Source organism: Poecilia mexicana, unplaced genomic scaffold (genome assembly GCF_051168715.1).
Source record: "Poecilia mexicana isolate PSO_F unplaced genomic scaffold, ASM5116871v1 scaffold_16, whole genome shotgun sequence".
NCBI classification, from domain to species: domain Eukaryota; kingdom Metazoa; phylum Chordata; class Actinopteri; order Cyprinodontiformes; family Poeciliidae; genus Poecilia; species Poecilia mexicana.
In genome coordinates this window covers 10275633-10294228 of record NW_028263385.1, presented here as the reverse complement: position 1 = coordinate 10294228, position 18596 = coordinate 10275633, and the positions used below count along the sequence as shown (strand labels likewise).

Below are 18596 nucleotides of genomic sequence, written 5' to 3'. Positions count from 1 at the left end.
TGCTACTTACAATCTTTGCAACCAAAATAATAGTTTATGCTGATTAATTGATCTATGTTTTAATTAACAGTGTTATTTTTTTAAGGCTGCAGTGCAGTAAATGATAGCAAAGTGGAGTTTGTTTAGGTCAAATGAGGATGCCAGTGCATAGACGTTTCTCTTTAAAAAAGGATTGGGAAATACTAGATGAATGATGATGGAGCTGGGGAGGAAGACAGCCAAGGATGTTGACATAACTAAATTAGTTGAAGAAGCTGAGGATTTGCCACCTAACAAATTCCATGACAAAAGAAAGCAACTATTTTATAGTGCAAAGAATCAGCTTCATTGTGCTGACTTGATTTTGTTAATTGTTCTGGCAGATTTTTATAACAAATTTTATGTATCATCACCAAGATCATTGATGATTCTTTATTCCACAAAGCACTGTGCAATAGAACTGCATCCAGTACCCATAGTATTTTCATCTTTTGGAAGGATGGAGCACTATTCTACGTTCAAGGTTAGGTCAGCCCAATTAAAAGTTACAACACTGATTAACTGTATCAGAAATGTTAGTTCTCAGACTCCCTCTGAGAAACCTTAGTGATAAGACTCAGAAAAGTAGGTAGAAGGTCTAGTAACAAGAGGTAGATTGAACAGACACTGAGCTGATCTCATATGTCTGCTTGCAAGAATTAATAAAGTGTTGTTTAAGTGAAATTCACAAATCTCTGCCTGGTAACTAAAAGTGAGAGTTCATTAGGGGAAAGTCATTTTTTTATTTAATATTTTCTCTATTGTCAATGCTTTAACGAAAACAACTCTCAACTTTTTAATTACGCATAATCACTGTATAGCAAACATTAACATGGTGATATATTTTAGACAATTTAATGCAGACATTACAAAAAAAATGCTTATTAACGAGTTATTGCTTTTTAATCTTTGGATAATTTATTTTTGTAACTCTAATCACTCAACAAATGTGTTTATTGCATCTTTTGTCAGACAAAATTTCCGCCTTAACTTTGTTTATTTATCTCCCTTTAAGTGTAATACTGACTACACCCGGAAGTTCCAGTCAAAAATAACCACCGCGATATTGTCAAATGAGGGTGGTTAATGTGAAATTTCACATTCCTGCTCTTTTATTTAATTTAATATTGTTAAATGTTAAATAAAAAAAATCGTGCCTAAAAAGAAGTGCTACGTTGGAGGAAAACCTTTTTCATCTTATGGTAGTCAAAATTTTCAAGTTCAATTTTCACCCGAGTCGTTTTTTTGCTCATTATGTTTTATTCCGACTAGTCTGTCTTTTCGCTCATCTTTTTTTCACCCCCACAAAAGTCACGTGCTTACTGGGTCCATGCCCATATTCTGAAAATCTCCTACCGCGTGACAGGAAGTCGTCATTGAACTTCAGTGCGGAAGTGGTCGTCATCGTAAGAGCTTGTGAGTTGGAGGCTGAGCTGAGAAATGTGAGGAAACGGCCGCAGCTTTGGCAAAAAAACAACTTGTGCTTCGGATGTTTGAATGAAAGAAGGTGTCTCCACTAACGGTGAGTGCTTTCTGAAGGATATAGTCTGTATTTGTGCTTTTTTTAGCCCCTGTGCAGCTCAAATCATTGCATCTCCCCGGAGCTTGCCTGGCAGTTGACGGTCTGAAATCAAATCAGTGTCTGCATATGAAATATAATATCACAGTAAATTTGGTTCCTATATAAGGTTCCTTAGTGACGTATTTTTAGCAGATTGAGCGGATTATATTTTGTTGATTCATTAATTGTTGAAAATGTTTTTATATTTAAATTTTCAGATCGTTTGAAACCTAAAAATGTCGTGGATACGAGAAGGTGAATTAAATCTCCTTGAAAAGATTTCTGCAAATATCCTCATGGTAAGTGTGTGTGCATCTGCTCAGTCTATGATTGTAACTCTCACACATTTTTCTCGTTTTTAATTTTTTTGAATAAAGTAAGCATAACCTATTTACTTTATTCTAAAAGATTACACAGTCCTTTAGGGATCCCTGAAGATGTATATAATCCCTAATGAATTTTGGAAAACATTTATAAATACTATCTCGCGTTATGTTGTTTTACTTTGTTGAAGCTAGAAATGTCATGATTCACATACAAGTTTGGTATTCTAGAATAGAAATAATTGATCTAACTGTCCAGTATTTACTCCAGAATTAACATTGAATAAAGTTTATAGGGGGAAAAAAACTCCATACATTTTTAATTTTGCAATTCTCTTTTGAACATGAGACACTTTGAATGATTTTAAGTTATAAAACATGTGCAGACCATGACTACTGCTAGTACAGCTTTAGGGAAGAGATGTAATTTCATCTTTTGGTATCTTTACAATGACACGTTTGTTTTTACACAAAATGTGCTTTTGTCAGTCCAAGGAAAAGTCAGTAATTTAAACCAATTAGTTGCTATGGTATTCTCTCTCTGATCCATAAAATGGCAACAGCAAATATGTGTAACCCTGACTGAAGTATGAAAACACTTGTAGTAATAGCCTGGTAATGTCCAGGGCACATCATAAATAATGTAGGAAAGATTTAAAACTATTTCATTCAACAATTCTAAATACTTTGGTCACTACTAAGAGTATGGTTAAAATAGTTTCTTTTCCCTGTTTTCCTCCTTTTCTCTCTGCTTTTTGGTTCTGCCCTACATCCATGAAGCCTCTATTATAGGAATCTTTAGGAATTTGGGGTCATAGTCCAAGTGTTGTACCAATCAGCAGCATCAGTTGTAAAATGAATATCCTGTTGCCATTATAACAACTGTCTAGAGATAAAAAGAAAAGAGTATTAAAAGAACATTTCATGCTGCACAGTATCCAAAATCAAAGGGAATAATTGTTCAAACATGCAACGACAAAAAGAACAAATCAAAACTAACATAGCAGAGTTACCCCAACATGCTGCCACCATGGGTGGTGCAATGCTATTAACTTAAATATATATTTCAATAATAGAATATAATAAGGTGAATTGAAGATGTCTTTTTTAAAATTTATTCATTTTTAGTTTTGCTTTTTCTTTATGAAAACCGTTTGTGTTTGCTTAATTTCCTTTTTTTTTTAACCAATTAGCCATTTCACATATTGCAATACTATGCAGGCTCGTATAGTTTGCCTTTGCTCCAGTAACATATTCTGCAAGTCCTATCCCTAAGGACCTTTTGAACTTTGTGCAATATCTGTTTAAAAAAACAACAACAGATATTTCTGTCATAGTTAGAACAGACCCTCAACCTCAGAGCATTACTGAAATGAAAGGATTGGTTCATCCAAATGTCTAAATATCTCTGGGACCGTTTTTTTCCTTTTCTTTTTTAAGATTCTAAGATATCTAAGAAGGAACTCTTATTGAACTTTGTGACATTGGTTTAGTTTTGTTTCATGTTTTTGGGTCAACAAAGAAAAATAACTTCCAGTTCAGTCAGTTCATATTTTTGCCAAATTAGATACTGATTTTTGCAAGTGTCAGGCAATTAACTCAAAAAAAAAAAAATCATATTAGGCCATGAATAGACACTTGGTCCACATGAAATGTTCCTGGGGAAATTGGCTTATTTTCTACGGCAATGTGAATAAAATAGCAACGTTAAAATGATTCCACTGTTCCTCGTTGTGTTCCCCAGGCAGGACCAATGCCCAAACACGTGGCCTTCATTATGGACGGTAATCGACGTTTTGCACTTAAGAAAAAGCTGGAACGCCATGATGGCCATATGCAGGGATTCAACAAGCTGGCAGAGGTGGGTTTTTGTAGTTTATTTCAGAACGCACATTGCGTCAGCACATATTTAAATTGTTCTTGCAAGTTTTACTCATTGCCAGTTATTTTCTGAACCAGACCTTACGTTGGTGCAAACACCTCAACATCCCAGAAGTGACGGTGTACGCCTTCAGCATCGAGAACTTCAAACGCTCTAAAGAGGAGGTGGATGGGCTGCTGGATCTGGCCAGACAGAAGTTCGAGAGGCTGTTGGAAGAACAGTGAGATGAAAACGAAACATTTCCACCGTGCTGTTAGTGACAGAGTGACATTAGGACATCATATGATTCACAGCTTCCTCAAAATACACTTAGATCAGTAGTGTGTCTTTTCAACCAAAGATTTTTCTGCTGTGTGTGTATTGTAATGCTCTCAGCCAAAATAAACTGGGTTAAATTAAATGAAATTCTAAGCGCTGAAATGGATTTGGATAAAAACGTGTTTCTCTGAAGCCAGAACTCACTCCTGCTGTGGGTGTTTCACAAGCTGAGGACTAATGTCAGGATGACCAAGACAAATATAGCTTGACTGAACATGGGGGCTGTTGTTGCCATTCACAGATATTGACTCTCACGTTGTTGCCAAATGCCAGAATGAGGGTTTGACCATTTTTCTAGCCTTTAGTCACTATAGATGGTTCATTTTTCATATTTCTCACTCTTTCAAAAAGCAGACCTTTTTATTCACTTCTATGATTCTTGTTAAATGTATTCATTTGTTCATTTTTTTTTATCAGCTTAGATGTTTTTCTTAAAGATCTTTGAATTTGTTCAGCAGAACACGAGTATCATTTTAGAAATTAGTTCAATTAGCAATTGGAGAAATTAAAAACAATATTTGATATTTTGACTGCTGTCTTATGACAATAAAATTGGAAATACACCCATTATGGTGTGTGGAAAATTTCTATTCTTTCTTTTTTAATTATAATTATTTAATGGTTTGAACTGAAAATATGTTGCTAATAGTTTTGGTGCAAACTACTATTTGCATTGTAAATTGATTAATATTTCCTAGACCCACTGGCGTGTGTTTAGAGGGGCTTGTAGGTTGAAAAGTTTTAAGACATCTGATGTATTTGTTTTACATTATGCTGATGTACCCTTTCTCTGACATTGTTCATTTTTATAATAATTTTATCAGCATTTTAAAAAATACCTACATAAAATTAACCAGCTTTTCACACGCGACATGTGACTGTGAAATCCAGCCAGCCATTTCTGCTCTTTGTTTTAATCTTCTTGCTTCCTTTTTTTTTTGTATCTTTCTCTCCTCTCAATGCCTCTTTTTGTCTTCCAGGGAAAATCTGGAAAAACACGGTGTTTGTATCCGGGTGCTGGGTGACTTGAATATGCTGCCGTTAGACCTTCAAGAAGTTATTGCCAAAGCTGTGGTAATGACAAAGAACCACAATAAGTATGCCTCAACTATTTCTACTTTACTTATGATTAAATAACACTTTGTTAAAATGCTATAAATGACTTTGACAAATGACACTTTTGTTTTCCAGATGTTTTCTCAACGTGTGCTTTGCATATACGTCAAGATATGAAATCACCAATGCGGTCAGGGAAATGGCTTGGGGAGTGGAGCAGGGCCTGATCAAAGCAAGGTGAGCAATGCACCAGACACTTGTGGGTTAATCTTGTCAATACTACATGTTTAATAGCATTTGGAAAGATAATCCACGAAGCTGTGGCTTTAACAAGCTGCTTTTGTTTCTGTCATACTCAGCGATGTTTCGGAGGCGTTGCTAAGCGAGTGCCTGTACAGCAGTAACTCTCCCAATCCCGATTTGCTCATCCGCACCTCAGGAGAGGTGCGCCTCAGCGACTTCCTCCTGTGGCAGGTATGGGACAAATGTGATCAGTATTCTATGGGTTTTTAGAAATTATGCAAGACACCTGAAATGACATGACGTAATTTAATCAATCAATCAAATTTTATTTGCATAGCAAATTTCAGCAGCAAGGCATTTCAAAGTGCTTTATATAATTAAAGAAAAGAACAAAAAATAAGAACAGACTTAACAAAACTTAGCAAACTTAACAAAAAACTGTACTGTTTATTGGTGCTGCTGAGTGAGAAAGTTGTAACCAGCAGTTAGGCATGTATTTCAGGTTCTGTAGCTGAAAACCTGTCTTCACAGGCAAACAAAATACAACATGAAGCGGCTGTTGCGTTCTGAATCAGACCTACTATTTTTTAAAGAGCTAAAATTAAAACATTTGTATAACATTTGGTGCCGGTGAGAAGTCATCATGGGCATAGTTATTTTATTTTGGATTTAAACGCATATCTGAACCATTTTAGGGTGATTATACAACTACATGGAATTAAAAAAAAACTAGAATTAAACAAATTTGAATATATTGCGAACTTTCTTTAACCTCCATGATCAAAATTAGAAATGTCTATTATATGCATATTGCATAACATCCACTAAAATTTACTTAAAAGTCCTTCTGTAAGTTGTACCTCAACCTAATGCTTCTAGTAGCCATCAGGAAAAACTCTTGTTTGGGTTCCAGGAACAACACCAGCTTTTAGACATCGTCCAGAAACTTTCATTTGTTTTGAGAAGAATATTCCATAAACTTAATTGTAGCTTCTTTTTTTTTTTAAAATCCATTCTTAAACACATTTTGGAAACATTTTTATGAGACAAACTTGAACAATTTATTGGTAGTCCAGGTTCTTTTTATTCAAAACAGCCCTGTAGCATGATGCTAACACCTCCCTTCTTCACAGTTGGTAGAATGTTCTCAGGTCTTAAAGTCTTATTTCAACTCCTCCAAATAGATTTCTTGTCATTTCGGGCAAACAGATTAATCTCTGTCTCATCTTACAATTAAACCTTTGTTTTGAAGACATTTGCCTTGTTCATTTAGCCAGCTGCAAAATTCCAGTCCTACATAAAGATTTTGTTTTTGGAGAAGGCTCTAACTGCTTAGTCGATTTGTTTCCATTGAGATGATAAAATCGCCTCGTGGTGTGCAGATACACTTGTGTTGAAGCTTTTTCTAGTTTATGATATTGAACCTTGGTGGTTCCTGAATTGTTACTAATGATTCTTGTCAATTTCTTTTAATTGAGAATAACAGTTTAATTGATAATAACAGTTAAATCAATGTCTAAAACTTGGACACAATTGGGTAGTTCAATAAGCAACTACAAATGATCTGGTCTAAACACATTTTAAATGGGGCTTTGTTGGTTGGTGGCTTCAGAATGTGTTATTCAGGTGACAAATATTAGAGGGTTTGTATTAACATGGTGATAAAGAGCAGGAATGTTATTTTGAGCTCCTAAGTATAATTCTGCATTGATTTTAGAAAATCCACAATAAATTAAAATCTCTTCAGTCATTTAAGTTGTTTTGTAATCATTACACCCTAAACATAGAGCAGTTCAGATGATCTTCAAAAGCTCTTAGTGAAATCAAAACCCATACAGCAATGGTGCAGTATGTTTTAAAAATATTTACTATGTTCAGGTAAGAGGTTTAGGCTTTATTATTTCTGAAGATGTAAATTTGTTGCCTTATTTAACGCTAGAAAGATTTGAAACACATTCAACTGAAACTGATTTTTTTTAACTACTCTTTAAATATAACCTGGAAAATCACCCAGGAAAGCAGTTTAAGGAATGTTACTCAACATCTTTAGATAGCAACAGTGAATGCTTTCAGTGCTGTATTGAAAGCATTCATTTCAGTTTAATGCTGCAAGCAAGCTTAGGTTTCATACCAAACGCCAAACAATATAACTTTTGAAACTGAGAAAGCATCAGTTGATGAACAATTTAAATGAATTACCTTCGTTTTTATGTTTCCCTTCTCTCCAGACATCCCATTCCTGCCTTGTGTTTCAGTCGGTTCTGTGGCCAGAATACTCCTTCTGGAACCTGTGTGAAGCTATAGTCCAGTACCAATTAAATCATAAATCCATCCAGGTAATTCCTCATGTTGCACACAATTTGTTTTTGACTTGATGAGAAATGTGGCTCTGAGACGAGTTTGCAGGAAGAGAAAGAACAGGGACATTTTGGTATTGTTACAGAATTTCTGTTAAAGCATATTAACACCCGTCTGCCCCGGGTGATGTTGATGAAGTACTATTGCCAAGTGTCAGATAGTGGAGGTGGAACAATACCTGTCACGTCACTTGGTGCCTAAGCAGATGGAGAGTTCAATAAGTCAGACCGACTCCTCTCTCATCAATGACAGTCTTCCAGCTTGTGTTCAGTCCCCTTGGTAACCACTTGCCGTATTTCTAGGTGTTGGTCATTTATGGTTCTTTTCACCACTTTCATTACTGCTTTGGGTTTTCACTCAAATATTCACCAGAGCATCAGGATTCAGGATTTGCATCTGACTCCCCACTTTGTTGGATGGATGGAATGATCTTTGCTGTCAGCTTGTGGCTGAATGCAGCAATGTGGTTAGAGAGTTTGTTTAAAATGAAAACAGCTGTCTAATACTCATGAGTTTATGTGCTCATATGCATTTATATGAGAGCAACATCACACAGAATGCTAGAGGTTCCTAGTAAGTTCTCCATCCATAAATCTGCTGTGGTGGAATAACCATCTGACTGGTAATTTAACTCGTGTGTTGAATACCTTGTTTTAATATATATAACACCTGACCCTGCGCTTTTAATTATTCTTTTGTAATCTTTATTTATACAGACTCAAGGCTTGAGGTCTCATTTTCAAGAGATGTTTATACCATCATGCAGTATATTCTTAGACTCATTGAAAAGGGGCTTTGCAAACACGATTGCGATTTTCTAACATATTGTGGCATCTTAATTATAACCAAAATGACAGGCACCTTAAATTTATAATAAAAAGTGATGTTGAAATGTTCTATTTGCATATTTTACATTGTAAAAAGGTGATGAAACTGACTTAAACAACTTTGTGGTGCTAAGTAGGAGGATAATCTGTTATCAGACTATCTTGAAATGCATATTGAGACCTTTCTAATTCCTGAATGTTTTTTAGAAAAAAGTATGTAACTTGCTTATTTGCAGTGGAAATGATCACCCCTCCCATTTGATGTTTTATTTTCAAGCTATTTAATTTTGTACATGGAGACTGTCTACACTGCAATAATACTAGAGGCAGGTGAAAGATGACGACATTTGGCTCGTGACAGTTTGAAATGATTATTTTGAACTGGTCACTGAGGCAAATCCTACGTCTTTACTAAATCCAGGATTTTGTTTTTGATATGTTGCAGAAAGCCAGAGAGCTCCATCGAGAGGAACAGGCCCTCCAGCAGCTGGAGGCAGATTGTGCCTGCATAGCAGAGCACCTGCAGCATCAGGGGAACGGAAAGCCAGCTGATGCCCAAAGAAGACAAGAGGCACTGCAGCACTACACTGTCGCCCGGGAAGAACGAGTTCAGGACTTCCTGCAAGCACTGAAGCACAAGAGAGACACTTTCTTTACTAACTTATGCAGTGAAACCGTCCTGACCTAGGGAAGTTTTAAGGAACTAATCTACAGGTGTAGTAGGAATAAAACACTTCCAGTCGTTTTCCCCAAATCACTTCCGAGGACCAAGGAAGCGCAAACAGCGATTGGAGGTGGTTTTATGTTGTTGCTGAGTTGTATAAAACAAGAGGACAATGTTTACCCCTATGGGGCTGTAGACTAATCATTATATATTTATGATTGTAGATTTGCAAAAATCTAACATGCGGAAATGTCTGGTCAAGATGTAGTAAAATAGTTGTGCAAACTGTCTGTGAAATGCATGTCGTTGATTGAAAAGTCAAAGGTGAGTGGAAGCCACAGTTCTCTCCAGCACCTAATGCAGTTTGGTATTTTTGTTGCTGAAAGTGTTGTTTGTCGAGTGTGTTTTTTAAAGACAACTATATTTTGACCAGCATTCTCAAACAATAAATCGAGAACTATATATGAGAAACTGATTATTTTATTTTAGGATTTAAGCCATTTTCCATTCTTTGTCAGCTTCATATAATTACATTATTACAATTTGTTTTATAGATTTCAGAAGAATAAATGAAGCAAGGTTGAAGTACGCTCTCTTGCAATGCCTTGCAAAAGTATTCATTCCTTTTGGACTGTTTCCCATTTTGTCAAGTTACAACCATTTCAGTGTATTTGTCAACAGAAAGTAATGCATATTTGTGGATAGAAAAGAAAATGCAAGTCATGTCTAAACTTGTGGAGAGGAGTAGAGCAGGATTATATTATAAAATGATAATCCAGCCTTTCAACATCTAACAGAGGGAAATTCAACTGCAAATGTGGATCTCTGCAGCTCCTCCAGAGTAGAGCCCTCCACCAACCTGCAGTTCACGACTAAGAAATGTGGAAGAAATTGATCTGGTCAGATGAGACTGTTTTATCTGGCTATAAAAAATGCTGTGCATCACTTTGAACATACCACATCCACAGGAAAACTGGTGGCAGCAACATGCTGTATGAATAAATTTCTTCAGCAGGGATGGGAAGGATTGCCAGAATTGCTTAAAAGATGATAGATGCTTAAGAATTAGTAATATAAAAGACAACTAGAAAGACTAGAGTGGAACTGATGTTTGTCAAACAAAAAGGGCAACAAGAAGCAGAAGGAGCTGCAATGAAAGTTTGACAGATTTTACAGAGAAAAATGTTTACAAATGTCAGTGTCTGGGCCCAGAGGAGACATAGCTCAAACGAAGAACAGCTGTATTCACAGAGATGGCTACATGCCTCACTTTTCAGTTTTTTTAAAGTTTTGAAAACCATTTTTTTTTTTGTATTGGTCTATGTCAAAAGTTCTCAATAACATACAATGAAGTTTTAATATAAAAGGCAGAATATAAGTGTATTTTTAAACCCGTAATTCATCAGCAACATGTAGTAAGCGCCATTTTCATTTTACGTTTATTTTTTTCTGAGAAGACCCTAATTCAGTCGAAACCACCGGCACAGCGCCCCCCTGAGGCGAAGGTCAGACTTTCACCAGTTCGCTTCCTGCCTCTTTAACAAGTGGGAGGTCCCTGGAACCACGTGTCACGTTTCTGTCCAATGACAAACGTCGAAATAGAAAACTGGTTCAAACCGGTTTCGTTCTTATATTTCACTGTATAAACTACAAAAACATTCGTTTCTATTATACATTCGCCATTTTACACTGAGACTGCACGGTCGACGTGTGACATCTCTTCGAAAAAAAGCTTATTTTTGCGGCTGTATTTTTTCAGCTTTCTTTTGACTTCCAGCCAATACCATGGGAAAAGCAAAGGTAGGATTTTTATTTTTATTGTATTTAGTTTTTTTGCGTCTTCTTGTAGGATTCGTGACGGTGTCTTGAGGTTAACGTTGGGCTGCATTTATTTTTTTCTGCATCAGAGGAACGTCATCATCTCTAACAAACGTTATAGCAATGGCGGACGGGCAGCAGAGACCTGTTCAAGTATCGTCTTAGTCGTCGAAAATTAAAGTGTTGGTCGTCGATAAATGCCTAAAATATTCACCAACTGGTTTTAAAACCTCAGACGGCGTAGATATAATTGATTTTACTTGTAGTCAGGCTCAGACTACATTCTCTTCTGACATTGCGCTGTGCTGATTAAATCCTGTCATCGTCTGCCTTTTTCCCTCTCTGTGGCAGTAGGCTGGGCAAAAAAAATTGACAGGTTGCACCCAAAGACCAACTTTTCATGCGTCGAGTTACGCTATTATTTCGTAATCACAATAGGAATCCAAGCAGTCAATATATATTTTTGCAAATTTACATTTTGGGTGGTTGGTTGAGTTTTAAGATGCTTTTAGCAACCTGCAAATTTGAGGAAGGAGTGGGGGAGGGTAAATGAAAATGATAAATTTTCATCTGTTTTGAATGATTAAATTGCCCTCCTATTCATAGAAATTCAACACTGTTGTAAATTTTCATCTGTTAGTTGAATGTGATCAGCAATGTATGCAAATCATCAATTGCGCCCTTTATATTAGACAATGCGTATTAGTAATTTACGCAAATTCTTCTCTAAAGAACGTGTAGCAAAATATTGATCCAAATAAAGACGTAGTTTTGCTATTTTTATCTGAACTATGGAAAATTTTATGGTTTTCTTAAAAATATTTAATTTAATCGTCATAGTATGTTAATAACTACTTATGAGAACTACTAAGATTCGCGGTTAAAAACAATTTGTGGTTTGGTCTGCAGATTCGTTTTTCCTTGCATTTCTTGTGTAGCTGAAGATTAGTAAAGTAGTAATCTTATCAGTTTCCCCCTGCAGCTGTCCGTAGGCGCGCACTGATACAAAACAAAGGAAGCTGTCAGGGCGCCAAAGCGCTGTCATGGTGACAGGACAGCCCAAGTTTGAATTCAAAAATGCGCGGGAAGTCCTTTGTGACTTTCAAGTTCAGCAGCTCGATACAAGTTAACTGTGTGCACTTTGATTTAAGTTTTCTCTGATTGTTTTTTTTTTGTCTGATAATAAAATTGATGTACAACTGGAGTTCATGGAGTTTAAATGATTTTGCTGTCTGAATGTTAATACTGTGCTTTTGTTTCTTTTTTTGTTACAGCAAACCGTTCCCCCTGAGGTTTGTCTTTTTTCTACTTCATGCTTTATTTTAGTTTGTTTTATTGTTTTCTTTTTTGACAAACTATTTGACTTTTCTTTGGTTTTCATATTTAAATGAATTAAAATTTCTTTATGTATTTAAACTTTAAATATATCTTTTGTCTGTAGCAAAGAAGAACCTCCCCACGACTGGCACTGGTAAGATTTTATCTTGGATAGCAGTTGTACCGCTTTTTTTTTCTTGCACTTACTTTTTAAAGCTTTTGCACAAAATCACCTCTATGTAATGTCAAAATAGTAACAAACTTTTTTATGGAATAATGGGAGCCTTCTGAAGGGCGACTGACTATATAAACTAGTTTTCCTTTTTTTCCAGTCATAATTATTATTTTTTTCTTATTCAGAAACCGAAGGCAGCCCCCGTGGAGACTAAGAAAAAAGCTGCTCCAAAGGTAAGTAATCTCATAGCAGATAGTTTTATTGAAGAAAGTAATAAGATGTCTTTGATTCAATTAATTTATAGTGGGTTTTTTTTATACAGTTGCTGTAAATGTAAATTTATTTGCTTCTTTGTTTTGCAGAAGGCACCAAAAGCAAAGAAGGCCAAGCCAGCTGAGAATGGGAACACCAAGGCTGAGGTATGTTTCTGTTTTGAGAAATACCTACCCTAAATTTTATTATTGATTGGCATTCTTTATATAATGCAGTTATTTTTTGGTTAAGATATTAATATGACCCACAAGATTTATTTTGAATTAATTTGCTCTTCAGATATTAACAGTTTCATGCACTGATTCCTATTGTCATCCCAGAAGTTGGAGTTTAATTGTTCTGTGGGACAAAGTTGTTTATTCTTGTTGTCTTTTTTTTTTTTTTTTTTTTCCTCAGGAGCCAAAGGCTGAAGCCACCGAAACCAAATAAATAATGGTTGAAGATGTGCTCACTCTGTGTACTTGGTGATTGTACAGTTTTAAATAAGTATTTTTTACCAAGTTTTATATTACAAATATGTCATTTATAGGTTTGTTCTGGGCTTGCACTCAATGTAACAAGACTTTGTTTTCACATTCATATCCATTTTTTTTGTTATTTTTATCAACTTTAAAATGATTACCGTCCATATCTTGTAGGCGTGGCATTTTAGTTTGTCTAATCTTTGTTTTGTTTTTTTTGTTTTGTTTTTTTTAAACTGCTGATGGATAGATATTTTCAAGTCAGGTTTTGAATCTAATTTTAAACATAAGGCAGCTAAAATGTAGTAAAACTTACAGGAGAATAGGAACTTTGCCTTTCATCTCTCTGTATTTTAATGTTTGACTAATAAACAGTTGCTTACCAAATTATTTAAAGCGATGTATGTCAACGTAAGATCTAGTCAGTTATAATGCCACATAAATTTAGTGTATTAGGTCAAACGTTTGGTAGATCCCCAAAACATGTACCATGTAAATCTGGTCTTCAGATTGGGAAAAAACAGTTGTTAACTTATGTTTCTGTAAGGGGAAGTGGAAGGTTTTTTTTTTTCTGACTTCAGTGGTTGATCTAAATGTTCTTGAATAAAAAAACTTTAAAATGTTTGTTTGGTTTTCTTAGATGTGACTTTATTCATTTTAGGTGAATTGATTTGACAAAAACAACTGAACTACATTTCATGATGTGCAACTAAAACTGTATATTCAGTTTTCACAATATTGCAGTGAGAAAGTATATATACTGCCATTATTATGAGGTTATAACCACAGATATGTTACTGGATATTTTCATCCAGGCATGTGACAGGAATTTACAAAATGTTTTCAAACATTTAATGTTTCCGTCATTTATAATAATTGATTCAGAATTTTTTTTTTCTATTACTGATGTTTACTTTAATGATGAAATAAAAATAAATTCTGAACTGATGGAGAAAGCTTAAAGAAATTAGACCAAATGTGGAAGAAAACTGTAACTACTAGAAACCTAACTGCAGACACTTTTGAAAACTAATAATCCCATATTCCTGGTTTTAAAAAGCCAAATAGTAAAAGTCAGAAACTGAAACAGAAGAAATATATCCATTCCTACTAAAGTGGATTACCCGAGTTCCCCTATCAAACCTTTGTGATGTGGCTGCGCTGTTTGTATTATTGTCTTACCTCGAGAAGGTTCTGGGTTGGGATCCACGTCCATCTTTCTGCAAGATTCCCAAGTCCATGTTTCTTTATGTCCTGTGATGAACTAACATAACTGTAATGTTATTTGGTGTTTTTTAAATTGTAATTAGCTATGAATTCATAACCATGGATGTTAGTCTTGTGTATCCTGGTCTGTGATCGCCTGTCCAGAGTATAACATGTCTCTACCCTGAGACTACTGGAGGTAGGCACAACCCTACAAGGATAACAGGACAGAGACAAGGATAGATGGATCTAAAACCTAAAAAAAATGGTAGAAATTAGGTTTGAGCTAACATGTATTTTTGATGTATAGCAATGATGTTTCAAATGAAGGCAAGCACTTTTCATAGATGAGGTAAAATCTATTTGGGATGTGGTGTTTTATTCCCTAAAGTGAAGTTACAGTTGTTACTGTCAAATACAGATTGTGTGTTTACATGCAGATAACATACATTAGAAATCAAAATAGCTTCCCGGATGTTTCCTCACATTTGGATTTGTGGTCTGCTAATCCTGAGTCCTGTTCTCGTCGCTTGTCACCAGCAGGGGGCAGTGTGCTACCACATAAAGCAGATGTTCTTTGTTTCTTCAGCGGGATTCCTCTGCTGGCTTCAGCCAAGCTTGAAAGTCGGTCAAATATGACGCGTTTGTTGTTTGCAAACACTTCGCTGAAATATGTTAAAGCAAATATAGTTTCCAAACGTGGCTCATTGAGTATTTTCTGTTATTTGCTGATTTTGAAGCGGGCTAAATGACGTGTTTGAAGGCTGTAGAGACGTAGTGTCAGATTATTTAGTGGAAAAGAATACATAAAAAATAGGACCTGTTAGTCTTGGAACTTATCTTTAGGAGACTTAAACCGAAGCTGTCACTTTTGATTAAATGTATGGTGTGAATTCTGATATATATGTTTGGGAACTCTTGTTTTTTATGTGAATGTCCATATAGTGCATCCTGTTACTGTTTTCTGTGCATTTGAACTCCCAGAAGAGATCTGTGTCAGCTATTTGCTACAGAGCTCCAGGGGGAAGAAACTAGTCATATACTTCACAAATCTGACCTTCACTGAAGAAAGGAAAGAAGAAAACCTTTGTTAAGAGAAAGTAACAGAAAGTTCAATTTGTTGTGCGGTAGGGGGCACTTCAACCTTGTGAAGAAGGAGGTTTAGTCAGATGAGACAAAAATAACATTTTTTTGGCATGCAAAAATGACTGGTAGAAAACTAACACCTCACATAAACATGAACACACCTTTACCATCTTGAAATCTAGTGAGCTGAATATTGTAATCCTGTAAGAAAATCTGTTTAAAGTTCACCTTCCAGCACGATGATCTTAAACAGAGCTGTAATGCACTGGTTCAGATGAAAACATTTGTATGTGTCAGTCAAAGTCCAGCGTTCATTAAAACTGAGAATGTTCAGCTAAATTTGTCAAATGCTGTTAATGGACTTTAAACTGACCGAGTTTGAGCTATTTTACAAAGAAGATGACAAGATTTTTTTTCAGTCTCATAGGAAGACCATTTTGCAGATTACCTCAAGCTATGGTCAGACATACTGTAATTAAAATGTCTTGCAGCTTTAAGCTGTAATAAGGTGCATCTACTGACTAAATGAAGTTGCAAGTAAAATAAAATGTGAAATTCAAGTTCAAGGCACTGCACACTTGTAAATTGATTCTGAGAAAAAAAAAAGGGTTAAACTTGGTGCTTTTTAGTTTCCAAAGTTAGGACTGACACTTAGTAGAAGTTAAAACCCAGATAAAGTTAGAATTGCATTACTTCCATGAAAACACAGAGTCCGCACATCTCTCTCCTTGTTCACTTGTTTCATATTTAAACCTAAACACACCCCGGAGCGCCTGCTATCTAGAGGACATGTCACATGTGCGCGTATTTCTTCCACAATATTTCACGCAAAGACAAAATGTTCCTCCGCACGCGGAGGTAGCGAGCCAGCATTAAACGCGGACGAGCCCATTTCTCCTGTGCTGCGGGGATCTGCGTGGTTCCGTATGAACAGAGGCATGTCTGAGCGCTCGCAGTGCCCCTCCCCTCTCGCTTCTGCCACACACAACATGCATACCCAGCTTCCTATAAAAATCTTTTCAAAGCGAACACAGTGTACCATTTAAGCGCAGGCTGGCCGAGCCCACAGCTGTTCCCCTGCACACACGCCCTACCCCCGAACAGCTGCAGGTAAGCGCCCAGCTTTTGCGGGACAGGATGGACGGGGAGGACAGAGACATGACTGATGAGTCTTCGGGAGTCTGCAGCGCTAAGTTTAAAACAGCTCAGTGGACTCCGCGTCCTGCTTTCTAGCTGCGCCAAAAAAGTTCTGTTATTTTATCCCAAAGTTTTATTAAACGCGCTCTGATTTTTTTAACCGCAGTTCGTTTGTTTCAGAATAAACCCGACGGTATTCGTTTTTTGCAATTTTTTAATAAGAAGGAGTTAGCATCTTAATGTGTGTGTGTGTTTTAAGTGGAAAGTGTTGCGCTCAGCTGGATTTAATCTGAGATGAGTTCATCAGTGGGAATCATTCCAGATATGGACATTTAAATGGGGAGGATATTTCCAAAAGTGCAGGATATAGCTTGGAAAAAAAAAACCCCTACATGACATGTTGTTTTTTCTTACAGTGATAAAAGTTTGATTTGAAGAAGCAAAGTTAAACTTATGATTTGGTTTTGCTCAGTGTTTTCCAAAACAAGTTGTGCACTAAAGGCTTTGTTTCTGTCTCTCATCAGAAAACTATTAAAAGCATCCTAATCTGAAATTTACAGGTAGAAGAACAAAAACGTTTCATACTTTAAAAAAAGTCAGCAAACTTTTTTGGTAAGATATTTTTTGTCCTAAATTGCTATAATTTGAGTAAATGTTTCCTGGTTTTAACTTTTCTGATAGCAGGATTATTTTTATGCACATTGCATGTCTTTGCAATTTACACTTTGTTCCTTCCCACTCCGGCTCACTAGCTGTAGGGGAATTTTTTTTTGGAGGTTTTGCTTCCTAGAGTTCAAACTGACATGCATAAAAATAATTTAGGTTTGGTGACATTTTTTTATGCTGATTTAAACTGACAGTTTAGAACAAAAAATCTCCTTTAGATGTTCCTTAAAATTGAATCACTGGCTGGATTTACAAAGGTTAAAACCTTTGGTCATCTATTCTCCCTTTAAGTGGATTAAGACTTGTGTGTGTGTGTGTGTGTGTGTGTGTGTGTGTGTGTGTGTGTGTGTGTTTGTGTCAGCTTTGAGAGTCACTTTAGAGTAGCTTAAAACACTTTAACTCATGGCTCAGCTCCTCTTTGTTCTGACCTAAGCGTGCCACAGTATTCCGTCAGTTAGGGACCAAAATAAAATGTTTGATTGACATAAATTCCCAGACTTTGACTGGAACATGCAGGGAAATGCCTTATTTCTACAAACCAATAAACTTTCATAGTGTCGTTGTCTCCAGAATCTCAGTTTATGCTGGATCTCTTGGGTTTACTCCAAGGTATTTCTGCTGCAACTGAAATACTTTAACATTTATTTTTGTGATAATGTAATTGTGATCATGGTTTGAAACATAAGCAGAAGCAGAGTGCAATTTTTTTTTGTACTATTTTCCATTTTTATCCCAAACTATTTTTTTTAGAATCCAATTAGATGACCTGTTTATTGCAGTCCCAATGACTTTGTATTGGTCTCACAGCACATTGTTTCCAAGTGTTCGGGTTTCTAAAGGTGTGGCTGGAATTTAATGAGTTTGGTTTTCAAATGAACATGAACAGGTATGATGGGTTTATTAGCCACTACAGGTTCACTTCACAAGAACTTGCACACATTAACTAATTGACTCTGACACCAGGGCGACAATAGTGGCGTGCCATTGTCATGACTGTGGAGGATGTCCAGTCTCTGAGCTGCTCCTGTGGTGAGGCAGGCAGATTAACGGCGCTGATGTTACACTGAGGCTCTTTGTGCTGCAGGAGGTTGTTTTAGTTGGTCAATGGTTCTGCTACGGTTGCAGATGGGTCCATCTTTCACATGGCTGCTCGCTACAGGGAGCTGGGGGCTGAGATGGGAGGGATGGAGGAGGGGATTGAAAGTGA

General features: G+C 36.2%; 1 protein-coding gene and 1 long non-coding RNA gene across 2 annotated transcripts; both read left to right on the top strand.

The window, feature by feature from the left end:
- The first annotated feature begins 1378 nt into the window (after positions 1–1378).
- Positions 1379–9721, top strand: dhdds (dehydrodolichyl diphosphate synthase). The gene is made up of 9 exons (XM_014984940.2): positions 1379–1540; positions 1798–1878; positions 3647–3763; positions 3862–4004; positions 5083–5199; positions 5294–5395; positions 5518–5632; positions 7630–7737; positions 9032–9721. Exons 2-9 carry the CDS (start codon positions 1816–1818, stop codon positions 9272–9274), a joined length of 1008 nt encoding a protein of 335 aa, XP_014840426.1. The 5' UTR covers positions 1379–1540; positions 1798–1815; the 3' UTR covers positions 9275–9721.
- A 1133-nt stretch (positions 9722–10854) lies between these two features.
- On the top strand, positions 10855–13918 carry LOC106916570 (uncharacterized). Its single transcript, XR_001418006.2, has 6 exons — positions 10855–11050; positions 12343–12360; positions 12510–12539; positions 12746–12793; positions 12923–12979; positions 13230–13918. It is a non-coding gene; the product is annotated as an uncharacterized LOC106916570 (long non-coding RNA).
- The last annotated feature ends 4678 nt before the right edge of the window (positions 13919–18596 follow it).